The sequence below is a fragment of the Microchirus variegatus genome (genome assembly GCF_963457635.1).
Source record: "Microchirus variegatus genome assembly, chromosome: 8".
NCBI lineage: Eukaryota > Metazoa > Chordata > Actinopteri > Pleuronectiformes > Soleidae > Microchirus > Microchirus variegatus.
The window spans coordinates 10,811,975-10,838,921 of record NC_139809.1 but is presented as its reverse complement, the minus strand read 5'-3'; the positions used below and the strand labels follow the sequence as shown (position 1 = coordinate 10,838,921).

Below are 26,947 nucleotides of genomic sequence, written 5' to 3'. Positions count from 1 at the left end.
AGTCAACTCTTACTTTCTATTTCCTACTTTCTGTATGGGAGTGGTGGGGGTGGCTTCTTTTGGTCATCACGACACGAAGCGGCCTGACTGACTGGTGGAGTGACTTCAGTGAAGGTCAGGACCGTGGTCTTAACAGGTGACAGCAGGTGTCACATTCACGTCATGCTCACACTCTCAAAGCGTCTCCTCTGGCTGTCACGAGTGAAACACAAACAACATAAATCGCTACCTCCGTTCAGTGCCTGAACCCGCCCGTACGGTGTGCGCTACAAACAAAAACAAACTACCCTCTGCTCTGTCCATTATAATCTGCCCACAGGCATAGCGTGGCTACCATGCCACCGGACACTGGTGTTGTTCCTTTCAAAATAGAAGTCACACAAAAAAATGAATGACCAGGACTGAATGTGAGACAGTATTTTCATTGCATGCACGTGAAATATTAGCAAAAAACTGAATTTGACCACGAGTCGGTTTTTATTTTTATCGCGATAATATCGTATATATTTAACCCATGTCTAATGGCCACAGGAAGCGGAGCTTTATTTTGAAGGTTTGAGCGGAAACAGATGCGTGCATGTGCTGCGTGTGTCTCAGAAGTCGCGGCTCGTCTCACCTCTGAGTGACTGGGTTTGTTGGTAGAACGTCGCCGCGGTCCCTCTTCTGAATCCGGCGTGGAGAACTCTAACAGGTCAGAAAGGTTGGTAAAGAACCTTTAACCGCTCTCACGTGCTGGTTTTTGTGTCTTTAACGTCACCAGTTATTGCTGTGTGTGTGAGAGAGATTCGGTGTGAACCGGGTCCCGGAACTTTGTTGTATACAGTGAAGGTTAGAGCTGGACACGGAACACCGTTAGCATTTCACTCACTCAACATGTTTGTGTCCGTGGGGTCGAACAATGACTCATTGAATCATTAATGTCCCTGAAAATTATACATCATTTGAGTTTCTGGCTTTGGTTCTGGCGCATGTTAATGTTCATACACCAGTAAATCAGTCTCTGATTTACTCGTATATACCTAGTAGTATTGCCTAAGGGTTCTGGGTTAGCCAGGCTAACCAGTTCAACCCCAGTGTAGTAACTGGTGCAGAACACTGACAACAAGACTGACAGTGACACCTTAAACAAAAACTACAGGTATTTGTTTTTTTAGTTAGAACCATGTAGGACTGATATTATACCGATATTTGTGGCGGATATTGAAGTTCGATTCTTTTGTGGTATGAACTTGGTATCAAACTTCCTCTTTTAATTTTGTTAATCTCATCATCATCAGTGAGTCAACAACCACACAGGGGTGGGAAACACAGCCTATCTTACTATACAATATGCAATACATGGTCTGCAATACCAATAATATCACGATACAATGATTCTGTGATGATCCAATATCTTGTAAGACAATCATATAGCAATACATCACGATACCTGTCTAACTGATGAACGAAAAAACATCCGTAAACAGTTAAAAGTGCAGGCTTTCTCTAGTTATTTACAACATGGAGAACAAAAGTGCATGAAGTCTATGTATTGAATGTGGATTGGGCATCTCAAAGTGGACTTATCCACCATTATCCTCCTGTAAACTCCTCCTTCTTCAGCCAAGTAACTTCTGCCCAAGTTTCCCTCATTCATTTGAGCAGCACCACCGCGAGGTGACATCAAGTAGTGACGCCCGGCAAGTGAAACTGTCAGGGACTGTTTACTTTAGAACGCCTTAATTTGTTAATTAAAATGTCGATATTTGCCCTGGTGTATCGATTATCAAGGAAAGACTGGCAGCCCGCCAGGCATATAATGCACTGGGGGAAACCCTGTAATAATAATAACTGTTGTAGAATTTCCCAGCAGGTGAAACTGTATGTGTTAGATGTTGTGATTAAGTCCATGTAGCATGCGCAGTTCACAATCAAAGCGCAGTAATCATCAAAGCAAAGAACAAGTACGGCGGACAACTCAAGTGTCTTTTAAGAAGTTTTATTGACACTACTTAATAGATACTAACTTTACAGGTTGTAAACCAACAAAGCCTACGGGTTCTGGTGGTTCTAAACCAAGCTTTGATCACAAAGCTTTGATGACAAACTTGTAGCAAAACAAAGCTTTGTGCTTTTGGAGGTTTCCACCAAGAACCCCTTTAAAACCCTTTATTCAGGAAAGGGGTTTTAAAGGGTTCTCTGGATCAAAAATGGTTCTTACTGGAACCATTAGTGTTAGCAAGAACCCTTGAAAAAAACTTTTTTTGAGAAAGGGTTTTTCAGAAGCAAATGGTTCCAGGTAGAACCCCTTGTAGAAGGACCCTTTTGGAACCCTTATTTCTAAGCATGTAGTGACATTCCATGCAGTTGTGCCACCTGACTGACTGGTTGCTCCACCTGACAATTGCAACTCATTTCAAATGAAACAGGTTCTGTTTGGATGCGAGCATTAGCTTCTGCCCTTGTCATGAAGTTCAAACAGAACACAGAAAAAAGAGTTTTATGATAAAATATTTTTTTTTCTAGTTTTACATTGGTTGTAATACCTGACATGGAAAGCGTACCAGCCTACATATGAATTGAATGTAGTTATTTTTTTTTTATCAGGATGGAGATCTACAAACCTTTTAGCTTAGTCCCAAGGGTCACTGGGGGTCCTCTGGTTGATGCAACATCCTGTTTGCAGCTATTGTCTATTGACTTCAAAATAAAGTCCAATGTTTATGGTTGCACCACCCTGACATTTAGGAAATGTAAATTGCTGGACAAGTTGGCTTGGTGTGAGCGCTGCAGGTTTATTGGATTCCTTCAAAGTGATTTACACTAGTTGTGTGACAAGTGATGTTCTGTGAACTTGTTTTTGGTTTTATTTACTTGTGTGTGGTTTATATAGTTGATTTTCATTTGCAAAAATCAACATTGAGCCTTTCATCATACCATGAAATAAATGTTGAAGTTGCTTTCAGTTACCTTTAACGTAAATACTTAAGCATGTAAATGTCCAATGTCCACAGAAGTTGCCTTATAGTTTTGTCTATAATGTTCTCCCATTAGCCCCCGAGTATAATTTTAAGTGAGAACGCAGCACGGGAAACTCAAGAGGAATGAAAATTTGCAATATGTTGTGTGTTTTTCTTGTTTGTTTAAACCACCTGCTTGTCATCAGCGATCTCCCAGCAGCAAACTGTACTTGACCTCTGACCACTCACCACTCAATAATACAGGGTACAGTTTAGAGCTATTCCACAGAAAATGGCTTTGACTTCATTCTTTGTCTCTTGTAATACTGAACTGCATTCCAATGGTTGGTCAGACAAACTAATTTTTCATAAGTAACGTGTTCAGTTTGTGGCTGCTTGTCCTTGTTTGTTGAGCAGGGTGGGGAGGAGAAGTCATGTTTAAACTACTCAACCACCAAAAGAAGAGGTTGCCAAGTTGTTTGACAGGGCAGCGGCGCTATGAGCACCACCAGGCCATCATGGCCATACGCCGGGAAGACATCAACCCGTGGGAGAGGAGGGCACCGCTGGCCCCACGCCACGTTAGAGAGCTCACCAATGCCGGAGTCAAAGTCCTGGTCCAACCATCCAACCGCAGAGCTATCCACGAGAAGGTGAAGCACTGACCAATGCAGATATTTGTTTTATAATTTCAAAATAATTATTGTGTTTATATGGTCATCACAGAATATTATTATTATCATCAATATTATTATTAGCACATGCTTCACAATGAAGTGCAAAGGGGAGCTCTAGTTATAATCATTATTATTAATCATTCGACCATGCTTGTAGATTGGTCATAAATTTACTCATATTCCTCTACTTCTATTGCAATTAGTATGGCATGGCTACAAGAGGTGTAGTTCTTGATGTTCTGCTTACAATTACTTATACAATTTATATATATGTACATAGTTAGACGTACTGGGTACAACCATTTAATTGTACTGTTTGTATCTCATTTCAGTTGTACATCAGTTTTGTGTCTTGCCTAGCTCGTTTCTTGTGCAACTAGAATGTGAATTTCACTGAATAGCACATAAGATAAATGCAAAAGTGAAACCTCCAAAAATGCTATAAAGTTTTATTTATTTTTTATTTATTTAAAGTGAGATTATTAATGCTGGCGAACTAAGTCAGTGCATGTGTTTTCAGTACTACTCGATGGCTGGAGCCGTCATCCAGGAAGACATCTCCGAGGCGTCACTGATTATCGGAGTTAAGAGGCCACCAGAGGAGAAGGTCATGGAGAGGAAAACCTATGCTTTTTTCTCTCACACTATCAAGGCCCAAGAAGCCAACATGGGGCTTCTGGATGACCTGCTGAAGAAGGTGAGAAAGAACTCTTAAAGGAGCCTTGCAAAAACCTTGCAGTGGTTTACTCATACGTAGGCCAAACAGCACAAGTTGATATACATTTCCTCATGAAAATCTCTTACTCAAGTGAGAGTGTAGTACTGTGTTGAGCAATGTTTGACAGTTGTTTTGCAATTAAATAACTGTGGTTTCAAAGCTAACTTGTTAACAGTTGACATGAGTCATCTCCTCTTTGACAAGCACTTCTTATCTCAATGAACCTAACTTGGTGACACAGGAGCAGGGAGGTAGCAGCTGTTGTTACTGACGAAACATCCCATCGACTTATGTTACTGGTGTTTTGAATCAAATTACATTCATGATTCATATAAATAAATAATTTGCCCAGCGGATCTGTCAAAATGTGTCAGAGAGACAAGACCTAGACCTTCAAATAGAGGTCTTCAGACCGATCTCAAGTGCCACAACATTAACTACAACATTAACTCAGAGCCTCAATGGGTCTTTAAAGTACATCAGACAGAATAGCACAGGACACAAACAGTATAATGAAGGACAGTTTTATCGGTTTGTCTTTGACTTTTCTAAATATTTAAAAATGTATTTTGTCTTTTCAGGAGGTTCGCCTGATCGACTACGAGAAGATGGTTGATGCTAATGGCTTCCGGATTGTAGCGTTTGGCCAGTGGGCTGGTGTTGCAGGTAGGATTGGGAAAGAAAAACAAATAGTCTAATTTGTGACATGCTGTCATTTCCTGGGATGGTTGAGGAAGTGACAGCAGAAACGTTATAGAGGGTTGTAACCAGGGAGAAAAATGTGAATTTTCCTATTTTAAAAGTTTTAAATAGTTCATTATTATCCTGAAATTCTTCGGATTTCTCTCTTTTTTTAAAAAGTAAAAAAAACAAAAAAAAACAATTGTTTGAAACCTTTCTCAATTTTGGAAATGTTCTTTGAATCATATTATATTTATGTCGCAAATTATTTCCTTTGACACTAGAAGGACAAAAGGAATGTGCTTTTGTGAATTTCTTAAAGGTATGATCAACATCTTGCATGGATTGGGGCTGCGCTTCCTGGCTCTTGGTCACCACACGCCCTTCATGGTGAGGGAAATCATTCTTCATTAAACTGCAACTGGAACCTCGCTCACATACTGTAGTTCTTTCCCATAACCTCATCAGCCTCTCTCTGTCCACCCTCCATCAAACAGCACATTGGTATGGCTCACAACTACAGAAATGTCAGCCAGGCCATCCAGGCAGTGAGGGACTGTGGCTATGAGATATCTATGGGGCTCATGCCCAAATCCATCAGCCCTGTCACATTTTGTGTCACTGGAACTGGAAACGTCTCCAAGGTATGAAGCGGTTAAACACAAATGCACTCAATTAAGCACAAGCAGGTTTTTAGGGAATCTTAGTTTCTTTTATGTGGCTGTTTTCCTGCAGGGAGCCCAAGACATCATCAATGAGCTTCCTGTTGAATACGTTGAACCTCATGAGCTAAAGGACGTTTCAAAGACTGGAGGTATGTCTGATGGATGGCTGATCAACAACCTGAAACTGGGACGGCTGAAAAATGCTCACTCATGCTCACTCATGCTCATGTATAATTAAAAACTGCCGTTGTATACCATGTTTTTGGTTATACCGGGTTATACTATTAGCTAACATTTTACGTTGTAAATTCAGCACATGCTGCAGCTGAGTCTTTATTTTTCTTGTTGAATAAGGTCTTGTACATTAATAATTCTGTGACCACAGCACTTCCATCATCCATGATTTGTTATTTTGTTGTGTTCTGTTTTCTCGTCAGACGTGAACAGAGTCTACGCCACCGTTCTGAGCCGACACCACCACCTGATGAGGAAGAGCGATGGCATCTATGACCCTATAGAGTACGAGAACCATCCCGAGCTGTACACGTCACACTTCAGGACCAGCGTGAGTCTCCTTGATTCTCTTACACCATCGCCACTCACTCACCAAATGTCTTTTGAAACACAACTTATTCATCCTCCATTAAAAAATAAAAATGTGTATTGTTAAGTTATGTTTTTGTGAAGATTGTGTTTACCCTGAGTCATTGAGAAACACTGTTGGTTCATCCTTTTTCATTCATTCATTCATTCATTCATTCATTCATTCATTCATTCATTCATTCATTCATCTTCTACCACTTTATCCTCCATAGTTTATCTCTATGTGGCCCTGTGATGGACTGGTGACCTATAACCAGTAAAAAATATTCAGCTGTGAACACCTTGGGGAATTGGAAAATGAACCTTAACACCAATCTGTCACATCATTTTTATTGTTGATAGAGTTGATGGAAGATCCCAATGGCAAACATAACACATGTCATGTCATGCTCCTTCTCCCCATTGAAGTTGTAAAAGCTGTAAAGCTGTGCACAAACACGTTGTTGACATGTTCTTTATTGTGGCTTTTAATTGCATGTCTTTGTAGCCTTAACACATCAGAAGAAACTGACAAAGCAATGCTCTCTATAGCTTTTTTTTTTCTCTTTAATTTCAAAATCGATTCTGGATCTGTGAAAATTGAATTCCGAAATGTTTTTGCCTGACAAATATGAGTATTGTTACACCCCTAACATTCAGTAGATACATGATATATACAGTCAGGGATTCTGTGCTGACACTCGCAGTGAGACCAATGTAAAAGACTGGCCTCATCACAGTGAAAATGTTGTCTTGTCTTGCATGTCATTTATACCACAGGTGGCGCCCTACACAACTTGTCTGATCAATGGTATTTACTGGGATCCTCACACTCCTCGGCTCCTCAGGCGATTGGACGCCCAAAAACTGATGCGCAAAAGCATGCCTGCAGCCGAAGCGGGATCACCAGCGCTGCCGCACAAGTAAGAGTATTTTACTGACCACATTTCTCAGACTTACCAAAACGCCTCTCAGCGGTTTCCTTTATTTTCCTCCAGATCCTCTTTTGGGTTTTTTTCTGACTCTCTTCATTATCCCTGAAGTTTTCAGCCAAGTTGAAGCAAAATTCAGACAGACATGTCCTTGCTTCACGGTGAACTAATGTCTCACCTCTCCGTTTGTCTAGTCGTGAGATTTGTGTTTCATTCATGGAGTCAAATGTCACCTCTCGCTGTATAATGAGGCTGAATGGCAGCATTCACCACTTTCTTCATAACGTGAACTTGAGTGTGTTCCTCTCCAGAGTGAGCAAAAAGTATGTGTGCAGGTCAGAAAACAAAATATGGAGCGCACAGACATTTTACAATGTTTTGTCTGCGAAAAGACTTCTGAAAGGGCTACGACGACCTTCAAGGCAAGGGTCATGTGATTTGCACTATTTTTTTTTTGGCTAGTATTTATTGGCCTACATGTGAGGTCTGTGGTTTTTACCCTCCCTGTTTAACTTGATGGTCATGGTCAGAAATACTGTTGGGTAAGAAAACAACATGGCTCCATTGTTCAGCAAGCAAATTGCATCTTGGAGAGTTTCAATAAATATTTGGCAAATACCTGACATTACCGAACATACCCTTAACTGCAGCAAATGAATAGGCAGTGTCCATGTTGTGCATTGGCATGGCTTTGTATAGAGGAGACGAAGGCAAACGCAAACTAAATAACGCGGTTATAAAATGTATCTTTATTGGAACTAATGGGCCCAGTCCAGAGTGGCAAAAAAAGACTTGTATAGAAAAGTACAAGTTGGCAAAAAGACTCTGGACATTAACTCATCAGTCAATTTTATAAGAAACGCCTCTTTATTCAGGCAATTTTGGAGCATAGTATAAGATAAAGGTTAAGAGCTAATGGAGTGAATGTTCAACATCAGTCATTAGACTGGAAAACGTGGGGAAAATGGTGTAGTAATAGTAAAGATAGTTCAGGTTTCTGGAAATGTGGTTAAAGACATAATCAGTGCAGTGCTGACTGGGCTGAACACACTGTGCAGACGGGCACCTGGAGCTACTGGAACTTCAGGAAAAAGAAAACAGATTTTAACCTCTTAACAAAAGACTCACTTAATAAAATCTCTGCCACCTTAAGTGGATCCTAATTTAAGAATGTGTTTGCAACTTCACTGTACCGATAGCCAGCTGTCTCTGTCATGAAACTGATGCTTAGTTAGACTGCTCTCTTGCACCAAAATCCATAGAGAAAATCAGCAATTTCAGCATGCCTATACTCAGGTGTTTCTGGTCTCCTGCACTATTGTTGTTTTTTTTTGCTCGGGTGAATTCCAATTAGGGATGGCCTCGACAATCGACTCTAAAAATGTGTGACATTCCCATCCCTAATCCCAATACAGGATTTCATCAAGATTTCATCTTAGTCATGGAGGCAACAGTGGATTTACACCACCCGTTGGCTGTGAAATGTAATATTGTTCATTTTCTGTACCGACAGGACAGATTGCAGTTTACATGGCATACACTTCAGTAGGTGGAGATTTTACAAGCGGGGACTTTTATCATCTGTCTAAAATCTGTTTTTCTGCATGTTTCCGTTGCAGCCATGCTTATACAGAGTGTGTGTCTGCTTGCCTCCTGCAGCTTTTAGGCACAGGGGTGTGCACACAGCGCAGCTGGGACTTGATGATGACGTGTCAGTACAAACTTTTTAAAAACTTAAACTCTCAACACATTTGCATGATCGACTCAACCTGTCATACTGGTTTCGTGCCAGAGAGTTCATATATGTTATAACAACATTCCCTGGGTCTGTTTGAAGCCAGTAAAGTGTTTTTTGGAGAACAGGATATTGGAAGTGTAAATGCACTGCTGGCAGATCAGCAGAAATGAGGTGATGCAGGGGCATCAATATGAGAGGAATATTAGAGGAAGTTCTCCAAAACTTTGTGGAAAAGATGAAGGTGTTTTGAGAACAACAGCACAGGACAGAGTGTGGTTTTACATTTATAGTACATATCAGTGTGATGTTCTTTTTATATACACCTGATATGTACTTTTTAGTACTGTTCCTGTCTGGCTCCTTTGGTTTTTAGCGTACATGCTGTTACAACACCTGGAACACTATCCTGGGGCAGCGACCTGAAAGCAGGAGGCGTGGTCAACCCGTCAAATTTGACAGGAAGATCACGCCTCCGCAACAACAGCTTATGAGGCTTATAAGGCACGTCACCACCTAACATCAGTTTACAGTTCTGAGGAAGGTGGAAGAGGCTCGCCGAAACCGGTTAACAAGGTAAAGGAAAACTTCCTGTTGTCTAAAATTCAACCAAAAAACTAAGGTAAATAAAATAGCTGCTTGGCTCCTGTGTGTTTGCCTGTCAGGGAGTAGTTCATAGATGTTTTAATGACTTTCCCTGTCAATCATTGTGAAGCCAGCACAAAGTGTTCTTCCTGGAATAGCATATAGGCAGTGTAATTTGGCAGCTCGCAGATCAGCAGAAATTAGGTGAGGCAGGTGCATCAACATGAGAGGAATCTAGCATTTATGGAATTGGTAAAGCGGCTGTGAGTGTGTTGAACATTGTGAAAGAAGAACAAAGCTCCCATATGTTGGGATTAGTTCTTAAAACGAAAGTTACGTATGTAACTACGGTTCTATGAATCCTGGATGACCGCCAGAGGCGGTGCTTTAGCACTGAATATCTCCATCTCGCGCATGCGCAGGTTGAGTGTTTATACCAACAAAGTCACCCATGACCCCTGATGACGCCGGCTAGCCTATATCTTCCGGTGACATCAGAGGATCTGTTCCTGCAGAATCTTCTCGCGAAACCACGAGGATTCTGAGTGACAGAACGCTCTGGCGGTCATCCAGGATTCATAGAACCGTAGTTACATACGTAACTTTCGTTCTATTTCATCCTTACTGACCGCCAGAGGCGGTGCTTTAGCACTGGATGACCCATAACAACAAAGTCACGAGGAATGCCAGTACGTACCTCAGTGAGAGTAAAGGGTAGAGGCGGCAACAGGGCCGCACCCAGTGGGTGGGGGTGGCCACATTCACCTTATAGAATCTGGAGAGGGTAGCTGGTGATCCTCTTGACACACTCCTACATGCTACATGACTCCCCTGTCATCAGGGGTCATGGGTGACTTTGTTGGTATAAACTCTCGACCTGCGCATGCGCGAGATGGAGATATTCAGTGCTAAAGCACCGCCTCTGGCGGTCAGTAAGGATGAAATAGAACTGTTGCTCTCTTGAACATTAAATTTTTTCAACTGCATGTTATGTAGTGCTGGATGGTATACTGGTTCATACTGAAAACCGGTATTTAATTGTTCGCGTTTACCGCTAGACAGGTATATGAAAAATGCAAAGTGGCTTAGCTGAAGAAATGACTGTGGTAGCCATTGCAGGAATGATGAATGCACTCCACCACCTTAGCAGACAACACACCTGAGAGTACACTACCGTTGGGAGTCACCTATACAAATTAGTTTGTGTTTTCCATTAAAAGTCACACTTTTATTCATCAAAAGAGTTGCATGCAAATGAATCGTAAATATAGTCAAGACATTGATAAGATTAGAAAGAACGTTTTTTATTCAAAAAAATAATTTTGCCAGAGAAGAAAGGACCAGCAAAACTGTTTTCAGCTGTGCTAACATCATTGCACAAGGGTTTTCAAGGGTTTTCTGATCATCCAATAACCTTCTAACGTGATTAGCAAACACAATGTACAATTAGAACACTGGAAATGGGCCTCTATACACCTATGTACATATTCCATAAAAAAACAGACGTTTGCAGCTAGAATAGTAGTTTACCACATTAACAATGTATAGAGTGTATTTTTGATTCATTTAATGTTATATTCATTGAAAAAAGTGCTCTTCCTCCAAGAATAAGGAGATTTCTAAGTGACCCCAAATTTTTGAATAGTAGTGTACAGTAGTTTATGTATTTATTTTTGTATTTTTGGTCATACCTCAGAGCAAAGAATTGTGTATGTTGAAACCACATTGGTCTGCAGGGGCATTCAACTCCTGGATGGTTATTCGAGTTCCTGTGTGTCATGAGCTGGCCAACGTCTGACAGAATTTTTCTTTTTTTTTTTTTTTTTTCATTCGCATCCAACTCTAACCTGAGCGCAGCATACCTGACATGCTAATTGCCAAGTGTCACCGTGTCTGTTGCTGTATCTACACAGAGGTCAAATGTTATTGCATGTTTGTTATTGTCATGTTTACAGAGGGAGAGCTCAGCCAATCATTCTGTCCTTTGACTTCTCCTCTTCTACAGGCTGCTGGCTATCTGCGACATATCAGCCGACACTGGAGGCTCCATTGAGTTCATGAATGAGTGCACCACCATTGATAGGCCTTTCTGTATTTATGACGCCGACCAGCACATAGACCATGACAGGTACAGTACAAACACATCAGAGGTTTCAGGTTATGAACTTTTTCATTTACATTCTTAAAATGTTGAACTATATTGTCTTTTGTAATACTCTTGCTGCTGTTAAAGTTTGTACATGTTCATGCATATTTAATTTATTATAATTAGATCAGAATTTAATCAGCTCCACACGACTCTCTGTTATGGGTTAGGATTATTTGATTGACTATTTATTTGCAGAGAGGATCTGATGCTCCACTGCTTTCTAAGGTCTGATTTAGGCATCTAAAGTTTCCTAAAACCATCTCAAAGCTGAACACCACAGCAGAGAGGGACTATTATAAAAACAGAACTAGGGTTTTTCGTTTATTTGGAAGGTCAAATGATATTGAATGTAATATTAATAATTCATATTAATGAATAGAATATTTTTTATTTATTTTCATTAATTTGCATTGACCTGCGTCTAAGATATTTAATACTCTTTATGTTTAATTCACATCCCAGGAAAAACAGTTATGACCTATGCTCAATGACAATGACCACTGTTGTTTGCTGTCCTGGCAGTGTCGAGGGAAACGGGATCCTTATGTGTTCCATTGACAATCTTCCTGCTCAACTCCCCATCGAAGCCACAGAATATTTTGGAGACCGACTCTTCCCGTACATTTGGGAGATGGTAAGACATTTGGGTTTAATGTGAGGTGCGAACAGGTAACCGCTTTGGTCCCGGGTTTCTGTCTCGCACTCAGTGCTGCTTTTGGGTTCTGCCCAATGTCCTGTGGAGTGGAATTTTGCTGTGGGGGAGCACTGCTGGGTGATTCCAAAACCCTGACCAATAGAGCTGGTGTTTTAAGTCGTGTAATGCCAATTTCTTGTTTGGTAATATTTCATGTTGTGTCATCAGCTCCCTTCAGATGCCAACAGATCATTAGAGGAAGAGGACTTCAGCCCACAAGTTAGAGACGTAAGTCATTTCATTTTTGTAGCAGTGTAACTTTGAACTTATTATTTAGCAGTTTATATCATGATCATGCTTCACTTAATGTGTGCAAAGGATGCATAGGAACTAAGATCAAGGTTATTTGTAAAATTCACAGTTCACTCCTGTTCATTTTGGAAAACAGATGATAAATTGAATTTCTAATATTCACTGTAACATTTTTAGAATTCAAAATGACGTTCTTCAAATATGTCTTCAAATTTTAAATTATGTTAATTTAAAGGTCCCATATTATACCCTATTTCTCCAAGTTAACCTAGTTCCCTGGTGTCCTAATGAACAGGTCAGTGACATGCTTTGGTCAAAATACCATAAGGATGAAGCACCAAAGCAGTTCAATCACCCTGCCAAGACAGCCCTATTCAGAGTGCTCTGTTTAGCAGTATTTCTTTAAAATATATAAATAAAAAAAGAAGGGTAAAACGAAACTTAAGGGACAGGAAATAACATCAGCCACAGAGAATACTGAGAGCTAACAGCAGTTACTGTAGCATTTGGAAAAGTGATCATTTGCAGGCTCTAGCAGACACATTGTTGTGCGTCTACTGCATATATAAATCCTCTGAGGCTGGAAGTTTGTAGAACTCTGTGCTGCACTGTGGAGACAAGAATAGAATGTTTCACAGATGTTTTCGGATCCCGTTGCCCTCGCCTGCACTCTCGCGTGTTTTACGGAAAAAGCGGAGCTCCGCGAAAAAACAATTCCAGGAATTTAGCGTCTTGTGACGAGAGTGTGGAAGTCAACGTCTAGTGTTTTATCTCCTGTAGTTAGACTAACAGAATCTTGAGTGAGTCATCATTTTCACACTTTGGTGACTGGTAGGGCCTCCAGAGTCCCAAATATAAGTATTAAAATGATTTAAAAAGTTGATTTTGCATAATATGGGACCTTTAAATTATTATTTGTCATCAATTTATTATCAGATGAAAAGATGTGACACATTTCACTCATTCACTCTCATTTATTCCATTTGTTTATTTCATTGTTTCCCCCTGAAAGGCTGTCATTACTTCAAACGGAGCGCTTACCCCAAAGTTTGAATACATTGAAAAACTTCGAGAAAGAAGGTAAGACCCATTTCAGACTAATTCCTGTGCATTTCCTAAACACTCTTTAGCAGACACGCTCTGTGTTTGTGATTTAAAATGCTTAGAAAACACATTTGAGTGTCCTTGAGTTTTTCATTGTGTAAAACAACATTATTTTGGCAAATGTCTGTTCTGTCTGCGAGTAAATGCAGTCAATGGATGACATGTTTAAAGAATACGAGACAGGTAACATTCAACATTGTTTGTTGTGTGCTAATGTAGCCCAACATTGCTAACTTTTCCCTTTTGACAATGGAAGCTTAGTAAAAATATAGTAATATTAGTCTTCTGTAGTCTTCTGTTGTTGCTGCTTCACCCCCTTTGACTTATCCTTGTTGTAGCCTTGCAGTATATGACGTTGTTAGTGTCCTTTGGCCCGGCACCACTCACTCACTGGACCGGTAGTTAGTGACTAACCTCACCTTGTGGTTGTTCCTGCACAGTTGTGGCCTCTGGTGTCTGCTGTGCCCACCTGCCTCTGCATTAACACCTTGCATGGCTAGTGTGCTAATAAGCTGCTACCACCAGCCCACCTCAGACGCTGGAGTTTACCCTTGGGTATCGAGGGGTAGAAACATCTTTTTGTCTCACTTTACATAAGACATGCCATCACCCGTGTGTTGCATTCGTCTGTTTAATTTCATGTAGTACTCATTATAATCAGAGGATGAGAGGATGAGTTTCATTTGTTGTGTCCCATACAGATGTAAGGTTAAAGACTTGGCTCCCCTAAGCAGCTTTAATGCAGATGCATACAAAACAATCTGCAAAATGCAACACTCAGTCTTGACCTATCGCATTCAAATTTCGAAACTTGGCTCGGGTAGAAAAGTTGGTGAATCAATAAAAAGTAGAAGCAAATAAAATGTTTAAAAACCATGTTGCTGAAACATCCCTGCCAATACTGCATTTTGCCATACTGCAAAAATGACTGAAATGGCCGATACAGCAGACGAGAGGAGGAACTACAGTAATGAAATGACCTACTTATCTTGGTGAACTAACTCACAATATTCACTTTAACGAAACTTTGAAAATTCCTGTAAAAGTGTCAATTGTTAATGAAAACCTGACTGCGGTCACTCCCATGAGTGAAAACGACAGCAACATATCATGGAACGATTGGAAGGCGACAACATCCTGAAAACTTGGATTTAACTAGGCGAGCAGTTTTGCTTTGTTTGCCCTGACAAATGCTTCTGGCATAATGACAATCAGAAAACACTGAGGCCATTTTCTATTGACAATTTTTTAAATAACAAAAATAAACTTGTTTTTTATTGGATTCAACTTTATTATCATTGACAATTACAGAACTTATACAATGAAATAAAATGTTACCATTCAATCCAAAGTGCAAATTACGATATATGGCACCTTTTGGGGCAGATGAGATTAATTTTCCATATTAATATACAGTAATTTGTGACTGGCTTAGGAACTTCAGGTGAACTTGGCCTGTTTACTGGACCTCACTCTGTATCGGACTCAGGGATGAATTCAGTATTCGTTCTCTGATTTTATACAAAACTGACTGATCATACGTCTGCATTTTGATCCTTTCTTTGCAAAGACTGTCTTTAATCTGTTTTGATTGAATTCTAAATTCATTTGATTGATAACATATTTCTCTAGTTTTTTACAACACTTGGTTTATCTGCAGCGTCAAACATTTTAACGAGCCTGACAAATATGTCCGGATTTTTGTTTCTTGCTGATCGACAGGTCTTTAAACAGCGTGGTTGTTTTCTTTCTTTTTTTGTGAGTTGAGCCTCTGTTTGTCATATGAAAGCTCATATTTAGGCCACCTTTTAAGACTTTTATTGACAATTGAGCTTAAGTATCGTTTTTTTTCCAGACAAGCTATGCCAGCAAATCTTAATCCTTTTGGATTGAGTTGGGCTCCTTAAGATATGTAAACTCGGGGATGAAATCCTCCTGAGGGAACATCTCGCTTTTCTTTCTTTTTTTTAATTAAGAAGATGAGCTCAGCAGTGGGCAGACTGCTGGTCAGTCTCGCTGTAAGTCATGCATGTGTGCGGTGTCGCTCCCAATTAGGCCAAGGCTAACGAGTCCAGAAGTCCGACTCCTTGGAGATTTGACTCAGATTGTTGTGGTGGGATATTAATGTCACAGATTACTTAGAGTGGTCCCTCCTATTATAGAGGTATTGTTCTTATGGCGTTAAGCTAAGCCAGCATGCTAAATAACACTTTTAACCGAAACCTCTCAGTTAAATTAAGAGGCTTTAAGATTTACTGTTGTCAGCAGAAGTGTTTCTTATTTTCACTGTTACATTATGTGAACACTGTCTTTTTTTGTGTCACATTAAAGTGAGTACATTTTTACTGTTCGTTGCTGTTTATGAGCTGTAAGGTATAACAATAGGTAAAGTTGTGAGTGGTAATGTTGATGTTCAGATATATTTTTTAATAAGTTTGTTACAAAGAGTAAGAATTCAGTTATTAATTAGACCTCATAGACTATAAATATAAATAGAATATGAAGTATACACTTTATATTATACATGTGTATAGATTTAAAGTATTTATGATCAGATATTAATTAATGTATGATGTATAGATGCATCAAAGAAATGCATTATTTATAATATAACTATATTAAAGAATATACAGTGTAATTGTAATTATTGTTAAATTAACACAAGATGCTTGGTTGTAAGTTTTGAATAATTACTAATAGTTGAACATTTAGTATTTAGTTAGTTAGTAAAACTTGGAAAAACATTTTAAATGAGAAATTCTTATATGGTCATGGGATTATTATTGTTTTATTACCCATGTAGTGGACTGATATCACATATGAAGTAGGGTTGCCAATTTTCTGATAAGAAAATAAGGAACCGGGGGATTACTAATAAAAAAATTAAATAAAGCCACATTTTTCAATAGTACAAACATTTTTAATACAAACACTCTTCTGTGTGCAAACGTAATTTCAAACAGGGCAAAACAGGAATAATTTCACACCATTTTATAAAATGCAGAGAGCATATCCCATATCCTGTTCTGGACCTCTTTATACCTGCACCGTGTATTTTTTGAGGATTAATTTTAACTACTTACTTCTAAATGTCTCAATGGTCTGGAGGTCTTGAAGCCACACAGTCCAGGCAAAGCTTGGACTGTGTGGCAGCTCACCAGCTGCTCTTGCATGCTCCTAGATCATGGATTTCAGACAGCTAGAAAAAAACCTCTTTTCTCAACTCCCCAACTTCTCTCCATGCTCTCCCTACTCAATCTTCTTCCCTCTCCTCCTCCTGTGTTTGAGCCCAGATCTTCATCAATCACATAAAATAAAAAAAATTGACCTAAAGGGGAATTCCGGAATTTTTTTCGACCTGGGCCCTTGATTCCCTTAAGAGTCTGGCAACATTACCAAGGATGTAGGTTTGGTTACCCTTGGTAATGGCGCCAGTCGTGGCTGCTGTCCAAGGTGGTCTACTGGACCAACTATGAAGTACTATTCACATACACACCCACATTTATTAACATTGGGCCCAAGTTGAAAAATAATGGAATTCCCTTTTAAGGATAATCATAACAATCTCACTGCCTTTTTGACTTTATACACATTTTATCTTTTCAGAGAAATGCATCTGTGATGAGCTATATTGTACTGTGATGGATGTTTTATCCTTTTAACAGTAACAGTCCATTTAAGGCTACTGTCAGTGATCTGGTCTATTAACACTATGTTACATCATGAATGCGTTTGATGGGGACAGGGTTCTCAGGATACAGTACACAGTCCCTGAGCCCCACTGATGTGTTAATGTTGTGTTTGTAACTCAAAGAATGTATTATGTTGTGCAGGGAGAAGGATCAGATCATGAGCAAAACTGGGATGAAGCGAGTTCTGCTGCTGGGTTCGGGATACGTCTCTGGGCCTGTTGTTGAGTATCTGACTCGCAATGAGAAGACTCAGGTCACTGTGGGTAAGTTTTTTAATTTTATTTTTTTATTTTTTAAAAAAAATAAACTTTGTATGCCTTAGAATGTCTTTGCCCTTAACGGGTAAATACACCATTTTGTGTGAAGCTCTGCCCAATGCCTGATATTAAGAAAAAAGAAAAAAAAAGCCAAGTAGTGGGCTGAGAGCTGAGTTGTGGAGCAGTGGAGGGTCTGGTAGTGAATTTGACACCAGTTTCAGTAAAATTCCCACAGCAGGTGCTCAGTGAGATGAAGCCTCTCGTTTACGGTGCGCTCCATGTTGCGGAGAGTGAAAGGCAACATGTAAAACTGTGAATGTGGCTTAGGGCTTAAGTTACACTTTAGGCAAGATTTAAACAGCTTTTTGGTTTAATGATTTCTATCTCTTTATTGAGTCTGTTTAGTCTAATGTCACACAATGTTTTTCCCGCTCAACCAATCCATTAGTAACTCGTATCAGGTTTTATCTCCCACTGACGCATCACATTTTCCTGTTTATGTTTGTGATTAGCGTCAGTGCTGCTGAGGCAGGCAGAGGAGCTGGCAGCTAAATATCCCAACACTATCCCCATTACGCTGGATGTCACCAGCCAGGAGGGACATCTGGACTCTCTGATCAAAGACCACGACTTGGTCATCAGGTACGGTTTCATTGGAAGCAGAGCCTTAAAAAATTGTTTAAGCTAAACATCCCACATATTATTTTATTATCGTATTTATAAAAAAAGCCTACACAATTTGTCATCAATCATAAGTATTACAACAATTTGTCCACATATTTACTGCAAAATGTATCATGACTAACATTTGCTTTCTTTCCCCATGAACAGTGAGTATCAGTTGTCTTTCTTGAAAACATACTTTACAAATAAATACTGGTTCATTTATGGGAAATTATATGGGAAGTGTAGAGCTCCTAATGATTAGCTCCTTCTCTGATGTTTGTGTCTTAATCTCGTCCTATGAGTCTGTACTAATATACCTGGTAAGATGATAAATGGACCTGTGCGCTCAGCTCTACACGATCGAGCACACAAGCTCAGCTGTTATCAGTCCACTTAAGGACCTAACCTTCTCTGTCTGATCCTCAGCATGCTACCATACTCATTCCACCCGCTCATTGCCAAACACTGCATCAAGAGGAAGGTGAATATGGTGACCGCCAGCTACCTGAGTCCTGCCATGAAGGAGCTGCACAGCAGGTGATGGTCAAACAACAGAAGAGGATTTATCAAGGAGAATTTGCTTTGAATCAAGTTCATATCAGTAATGCACATAAAGTTGTAATTAAGAATACATTTTCACTAATTTTATACAATAGTATACAGAATATCTGTTGTCTGTCAGACACATAAAAAACTAAAGGACCACATAACAAATATACAAGACTTAGAATAGTGCTTATATTATGATAATATCATCATGTTCCTACTCTTTCAATGTAATAGCTTGCTAATGTATAGCTTACTTATTATGATGCTATTACTAAAGGCTCTCATCATCAGTATAATACTTTCAACATGTTTGGAAACACAAATAGACACTTACCAGGATATATAATTTGATATCCACTCTCCAATATTGTTCCACACAATATTCATTTCTAATGAATTAGTAGCAGTTTAGTTTCTATATAACTATAAATCAAACATGACAAACGTGTTCATCTGCATGTTTAAGTTTCACCACAATATTGCATTGCATTAACATGGAAAATAAGATGATAGTGGCTTAATAGTACAATACAGACATATAATGTTGAGTGTTACCAATAAAACTAAACCATAAAATATTAAAGTTATGTTGTATGCAACTTGTTGGCTTCTTTAAAAATTGTGAGCTTTCCTTTTATTTTTATTTGAATTCTAATCAATAAATTGTCTCTCATTCTATCAAAAAAAATGAAGTTTACTTCAGTCACAGTTTACTCCCTATGTGTAAACTGTGAAGTTTACACATAGGGAGGTTAAGCTGGTAAAAGTAATAAATAGATTAGAAAATGAAAAATGTAGTAATTAAAATCTGCATGTTTGTGTGTGTGTGCCAGTGCGGAAGAGGCCGGAATCACCATCGTCAATGAGATGGGACTGGACCCTGGTATCGACCACATGCTGGCTATGGAGTGTATCGATAAGGCTAAAGCTGAAGGCTGCACTGTACGTCCGTTTTTTTTTATTTAACAGTTTTTAAGTGATAAGAAGAACTATGATTTCATGTTTGTGAAAGGTGAGACGTCTGATGACGAATGGTTGCGATGATGCTACTCGGATGCTACTCATCAAGTTAAATTTGTCTTGATAGCCGTTTGAGTTAAAATCAAATTCCTACACAACAATGTTCTTATATAAATATATGGTAGAACACATTGGACTGAGATTGATCTGCATGAGTTGTGCTTTGACCTTGACATGTTTCTCATACTGTGTGGTTCATGTGTGTAGTTATACTGAACCTAAATCTGTTTCAACCTTGGATTTAGATTTTCTTGTTATTATTTTCCAGTGACTTTTTTTAAAACATAGCCAACTGTCAGACTCGATAAGAAGCAGCTGTCAATTCAGTGCAGTTAGAAAATGGGTCACGCCGAAAAGGCACTTTTGTATATATGTTAAAATAGTAATTCAGTACAAATATTCCTGTTGTTCAGGTGGAGTTGTACAGCTCCTTCTGTGGTGGACTCCCTGCTCCAGAATGTTCTGATAATCCCCTTCGCTACAAATTCAGCTGGAGTCCAATGGGTGTCCTCACCAACACCATCAGCCCTGCCGTCTACATTAGAGACAACCAGGTACAGATGCTTCAAAGGACCATAAGTTACTTTAAATAACATTCTTTTATTTTAAACCAATAAGAAGGAAACTGAGTCTGTGTGTTTGTGTCTTCTCCAGGTGGTAAACGTCCCAGCCGGTGGTTCTCTCATGGAGTCCTCCATGCCTATGGATTTCCTTCCCGGTTTCAACTTGGAGGGATTCCCGAACCGCAACAGCACCATATACGCTGAGCCGTACGGCATCCAGTCAGCTCACACTCTGATCAGAGGAACGCTGCGCTTCAAGGTACAACCCTCGCACATAGTACAATGCTAAGCTCCACTAACAGCTGTCGGCATTGAGAAAGGCTTCAGATTAAGTCTGGCTTTGAACTGTAAGTTGTTGACCTTTCTGGAGCAGCCTCCTGTCGACTTTTTAGACTAAAAAAATAGTGAAAAATATCCAACACAAGTATCACGTAATCATCAGACTGCAGGTGTTTCGCATAATTGTTTTCTTTAAACTCCATGAAAGCAGAACTGTTGTAAATGCACGCAAAGAAGCGCAAAACATTTAACCTGCCACCACACGTCAAACCCACAAAACTAGAATACAATCCAGCACTAGATGTTACATTCTTTTGATCGAAAAAAATAAGCTAAGGCCACAGCAAACTCAAACGTGCCAGTCACAATAAGTTTGTGCTGTTTAGACTCCGCTCAATGACAAAACTGTATTTCTGTGTAAATCTGATTTCTCCCACTATCTTTTGTTTCTTGTGTTAATTGTGATTCAGTGGAGCTTTTATTCTGTCCCTCAGGGCTTCGCCAAGGCCATGAGTGGTTTTATCAAACTGGGTCTGATTAACAATGAGCCTTGTCCTATCCTGCAGCCCACTTCATCTCCTGTTTCTTGGGTAAGAACCTCCACAGAGAACGCTTTCTGTGTGTGTTTTTTTTTTTTTTTTGAAGGGATCATGAAAACATTCGAACAGATGGCTGAAAGGCAGCTGATCCGTGCCTCCCACTTGGTTCTCCAGCCTGTCATTCAGTCGTATAAAATGAGCTGTTTTGCAGCTCTTCCACTTGAAGCATTTGACTGTGAAAGTGGGTTTGCTGAAGAGTATATTACTGCCAATAGCTACTTGTAAGCATCAAGGCTGCAGTGAGTCGAGGCTTTCTGACATTGATGAGTTTACAGCAGATAACGCTTGTCGTCTTTTATCCGTTCGACATGAATAGGAAACACAGTGCCACATGTTCAGAAATGATGAAAAGCAGTTTTAGATCCTGCCCCTTGTCCTTCTGACACTCAATAACAGTTTTTTTTAATCTGGGAAAAAGATTTTTTCGAGAAAAGTCGTGGCCCACACACAGTAATTAGCCCTGGAGCATCATGCTGCCATTTTAAAAGTGTCCAGTCTCAGAGTCAGTTAAGAAAATGAAGGTAAGAACCATTGTAGGAGCTCTGTCCCCCATTTTTTATTTCACCACAACCGGCCGAGGCAGATGGCTGCACATCTTTGAGTCTGGTTCTGTCTGATTTCTTCCTGTTAAAAGGGAGGATTTTTTTCTCTTCACTGATGCGTAGTGTTTGCTCATTGTGTGAATTGTTGGGTTTCTCTGCTCTGCATGATGTTGTCTATATACAGTGCCTTGAGATGTAGTGTTTTGGCGCTATACAAATGAATTTAATTGAATTAAAGAAGAGCAAGCAGACAAAGACAAAGCTTTCTCCTGATTGAGTTCCTCAGTCTTTGGTTTAAGACGAATGAAGAGAATGACCTTATCCATTGTCTCAACAGAAAGAGCTCCTCTGTAAGCAGATGGGATTGTCCTCCTCTCTGTCCCATGATGCGTTTGAAGAAGCTGTGTGTGAACAACTCGGAAAGGACGACTCTAAGATTGACTCCCTAAGATGGTGAGTGACCAAAGATGCAAGATGAGGGTTCTCACTGCAGTGACATGCTGTTTACATAAAATCTGTTGTTTAATCATTATTTGGTTTAGCTGCTGCCTCGTTTAGTTTATTTACTTGGAATTGCAAACTGAGAATGTTAGTCAAAAAAAATGATGAAATATGGTCGGGTGTTCCTGGCCAGAAAGTGAGTTTTAACCACTTTCTGACAAAGAGTCCATCTGCTGGATTTGTTTGTGCAGCTCGGATCTGAGCAGAGGAGAAGGCTGCTGCTCAGCAAGGCCGAGGCTGTTTCTCTTCTCTTCTCTACACTTTTCACTTCACTTCCCTCCTTAACAGGGAAGCATGAAGTGGTGTAGCACGCACACACCTCAGTTTAAATCAACTTTTTCAAGGGTGTCGTCAGATCAAGGCTCCGTGCCGCCATTGTTCTGCTCCTGCTGCCGGTGAAGGGAAGAGAGCCTCTACTATTCAAACACAAATTCCTCTGACAGTGAAAGTGAACTGTTGAAAAGAAATTCCATCTCCGCCTTTAAAAGGGTAAAAAGCCAACGTGCTAACAGCTCAAACTGAAAGACTTGTTCATTTATTCACTTCACCAGCAAAGCAGCAACAAAAGCAACTGCTCATCTCTTTACATTTAGCCAAGGATGTGTGGGCCACCACAGCACTGCCAGGGTGTTAAAGCACAGTCGCTTTTTTTCTTTCTTTCTTTCTTAAAAAAAAATGCTTTTAATACCGCTTCCTGAAGGTTATTTTATTCTGTTATTTTATTTGTCTCTCTGCGTTCAGGCTTGGGATGCTGAGCGACGAGCCGGTGCCACAGGCTGACAGCACTCTGGCCGCTCTAACAAAACATCTGGAGGCAAAGCTGTCATTCAGTGAGAAACCTGCACATTTTATCACCAAAATTCAAAAGAACACGAGAATAAAATGGGATCAGGGAATCAGCAGGTGTCCAAACATGTTACAAAGCCTTGCATCTATTCCCCCCAGTAGTTTAATAAATAATCACTGTATCTTTATTATCCTTAATTAAAAATCATGGACGCCACTGAGAACAATTGTTATTTATTCCTGGCTAATGACTTGATTTATTTAACTTTGGGAAATGAAATTACATTTTATTCATCCAGCGAATAATAAAATCAAAAACAATTAAGTGATTATCAGCTGATGAAAAAATGAATCAAAAATAACCGCAGCTAAATGTGATGTTAGCGACTTGTGGTGTTGTAGTCCACCGTGTTTGGCTCATGTTTTTTCTTAATAATGCCAGTATGCAAACTCATCTATGACGTCTCTGTCGCTGTGTTCAGATAAGGGTGAACGGGACATGATCATCCTGAGGAACGACGTGGGGCTCCGCCACCCGACGGGCGAGCTGGAGACCAAGCACATCAGCCTGGTGGTGTACGGCGACGTCGGTGGTTTCTCTGCCATGGCCAAGACTGTGGGATACCCGACAGCCATCGCTGCTCGCATGATCCTGGACGGTTAGTATTATCACTCACTGGAAGATTGGTGGTGTTGTTTTTTTGTCTCTGCACTGTCTCGCATACATTAACACTGATCATCACAACATATTGCAATTAAAGATGCAATTAAAGCTGGGGCAGGTGACATAGTTTTGGTGTAATTGACCATTAATTCCATTTCAATAAAATGTAAAACAAGTGATCAGAAAGATTTCGGCACCTTAGAGCGATAGATTTCACTTCTGAAACTCAGTGTTTTCAGTCATACCCCAACCCGTTTACAGCGGTCTTCCCTTGTCTGTGAAGCTGACGTGCGTTTAATTGTTGGTGTTTACAAAAAAAAAATCCAAAAAGTTTTTTTTTTTTCAAAAGTTATATATTTTTTAATAAATAAAATAAAATCGTTTTTTTTTTTACGTTTTTTTTTTTTTCAAAAGTACTTATTTATCAAAACAATGTTACCTTTTTTCAATCAAAAAAGTTGTTTTTCCAAAAGATGTTTTTTTTTTTTTTTTTTCAAAATGTTTTGGTTTTTTTTCCAAATATTTTTTTTTTTTGAAAGTTTATTTGTTAAACTAGCTGACACTGATTTAATGCTGTTGGTGTTCTCGCTCTGCAGGTGAGATCAAGAAAAAGGGTCTGGTGGTTCCAATGACACAGGATATCTATGGGCCCGTGCTGGCCCAACTGAAGGAAGAAGGGCTGAACTTCATGTCCAAAAGTACCCTACAGGAATAGAACTGAACGTCCAAACAAAACCAGTAACTCCCTGTAAATTCCATCCAAGGACTCCAAAGATCATGTAAAACTCCACACAAGTCAACATTGAAGGTCTGATAAGATAAACAATAGTTTTTGTTTGTTTGTTTTTGGTGACAAAGTTTAATTGCACCAAATATGTTACATGTTCTAACGTGCGTAAAAAAGTCAAATGGAAGTCAATGAATGTGAACTCTAAAGCATTAAAAAGCACAACATTTGCCTCGTAAAGCAAGAAAAACCTGGACACATTCACTCCCATACTCTTTTCTTCCCCTTGGAACTAGAAATTGACTGCTCACTTATTATTGTTTTTATGGTGCATTATAAACATAATCTAATATGCTTTGACATAATGTGCACAGAGACTGCTTGTTACACACACACAGACACACACATGATCTTCATGCACCGATGCAACAGATCTGTTTTGTTTGCAGAAGTAATGGTTTCTGATGGAGAGAGAGAACGTAGAACACTGTCTTGCCTTTGTTTAGCGAGTCAAAAAAAAAATGGATGAATTGGGAGAGACTTCACTGTACAAATTAAATTCAGTATTTTATAAAATTTCGACATCAACACATCAAACGGTTATAAATGAAATGTTTATATTCATTCAATGGTGGTTTTTACTTGTGAAAGTGCAGGATTACCAACAGTTTTAAGGTCAGTCAGATCCCAATGTTACTGCCACGTTTCACTTTATGTTGTCACGTTTTTAGAGTTTAACACTGGAATCAGTTACAGACGATAAAGAAAATGGAAATATGCTAGGAACTATCACCACAGTCTGCTTATCTTAGCAACCATATAGCATTACAAATTTAATGCTGACATTGAGATTTTAATCTTCATCTTTTGTGTTCATCAGCCTCCATCTTGTCTCATGAGTTGTCCATTAACGTATAAGAGTAAATCAGTTTTGTGTTCTTCAAAATGGTGAATAGATCATGTCTGTTACCTGAACCTGATATATTTATATTTTATTTTGTCAGTGGTGTGTGTGGTCACCTTGGAAACGATTTGTTACATTATCTAAAGAGGGAAATATAATATGTACCGAAGATATATATTTTTTCTGTAATATTATATCATTCATTTGGGATGCGTACTTTGTAAGTGGACTTTTGAGGTGTTTTAAGTACGAGTGTGTGTTTGGATTATATTTTAGGTCTGAGTTCTCATCAGATTTAAAAGATATTTAATAGAAATAAAGGTTGTAACAAATCCAGTTGAAACTTAAAATGACAGTAACACTAATGACTGATGCCATTTGTCAAGGAGAATTTTAATGTCAGAAAATAACTAGTTACTAGTTTGGTTGCCTGCAATACACCACCGCAATTTTGTTTTTTCTGTCAAATTTGGCTTTTACGCACAATGTTATTGTTGACTAATAAACAGATATTCATTTGTAAAAGCTTCTTTTCTCAGCACAGTTTTTGCTTTTTAAAATATTCTTCTGTTCTTCCTTCCTCTTATCAGTTAAACAAAAAGCATTATTGATTGTCAAATGTTAAGTTTTATTCCAATGTAATTATCTATTTGACAAAATGCAATCTTCTTTAATGGTGTCGGTGTACGTATTAACTTTAAACCTGTAAATGAAGTAAAACTACTGGCAGGTCCACAATAAACTGATTAACAGTTTCTCTAATTAAGCGTTGGAGTAGAATAAACTGAGATCGAGGTAACATCTTGACTTGTCAGCTGTTGTTTATTAACAAATTAATCTGAGCTGATCCCTCTGCTGCTTTGACCCCATAGTTTTTAGTTTCACCTGTTTCAATTTACCACGAAAGTACGGAGGACTTCATTGGTTTATATTTATGATAGATTCTGCTTCTAATTTGTCCACTTTAAGTAAATAAATAAATAGTTTGATGGTAATTCTTACTAAACTATGACGAAAAAAAAGTCTAATTAACTTTTACTATACTGTCGTCCAGAATTTGACAATTCTTTTGAAAAAAAAATATCATACTATACTATGTCGTCCAAAATGTGACAATTTTTTGAAAAATAAATTTGGTCCAAAATTTGACAAAAACGACATACTATACTATGTCGTCCAAAATCGGACCATTTTTTTGAAACACAGTTTTTTGGTCCAAAACTTGACAAAAACGTCATACTATACTATGTAGTACGTTATACTATACTATGTCGTCCAAAATGTGACAATTTTTTGAAAAAAAAATTTGGTCCAAATACTGACAAAAACGACATACTATACTATGTCGTCCAAAATCTTTACATTTTTTTTGAGAAACATTTTTTTGGTCCAAAACTTGACAAAAACATACTATACTATGTCATCCAAAATGTGAAAATCTTTTGAAAAAAAAGTTTGGTCCAAAATTTGTCAAAAACGACATAC

General features: G+C 39.0%; 1 protein-coding gene across 3 annotated transcripts; it reads left to right on the top strand.

Annotated features, from left to right (window-relative positions):
• Positions 1-594: 594 nt before the first annotated feature.
• aass (aminoadipate-semialdehyde synthase) lies at positions 595-25,975 on the top strand. Of its 3 annotated transcripts, none has more exons than XM_083894391.1 (25): positions 595-691; positions 3,357-3,592; positions 4,137-4,313; positions 4,916-5,000; positions 5,338-5,405; positions 5,513-5,659; positions 5,751-5,829; positions 6,118-6,245; positions 7,043-7,185; positions 11,520-11,642; positions 12,186-12,297; positions 12,526-12,585; positions 13,622-13,689; positions 13,885-13,896; positions 17,547-17,668; positions 18,175-18,304; positions 18,755-18,865; positions 19,711-19,819; positions 20,311-20,451; positions 20,552-20,719; positions 21,234-21,329; positions 22,218-22,333; positions 23,123-23,211; positions 23,650-23,826; positions 24,428-25,975. In XM_083894391.1, the coding sequence occupies exons 2-25, from the start codon at positions 3,374-3,376 to the stop codon at positions 24,544-24,546; spliced, it is 2,799 nt and encodes a 932-aa protein (XP_083750517.1). In that variant the 5' UTR covers positions 595-691; positions 3,357-3,373; the 3' UTR covers positions 24,547-25,975. The 3 variants fall into 3 exon arrangements, with proteins under 3 accessions (XP_083750517.1, XP_083750516.1, XP_083750518.1); XM_083894390.1 differs by having other exon boundaries at positions 612-700; XM_083894392.1 differs by lacking the exon at positions 13,885-13,896 and having other exon boundaries at positions 612-700.
• Positions 25,976-26,947: the final 972 nt, after the last annotated feature.

Excerpts from the sequence above, each read along its gene's own strand:
- aass (XM_083894391.1), top strand. The coding sequence starts at position 3,374 with ATGTTTAAACTACTCAACCACCAAAAGAAGAGGTTGCCAAGTTGTTTG. Across the intron at positions 11,643-12,185 it reads CAGCACATAGACCATGACAG|TGTCGAGGGAAACGGGATCC; the intron begins GTACAGTACAAA and ends CTGTCCTGGCAG. Across the intron at positions 20,720-21,233 it reads GAGGAACGCTGCGCTTCAAG|GGCTTCGCCAAGGCCATGAG; the intron begins GTACAACCCTCG and ends TCTGTCCCTCAG.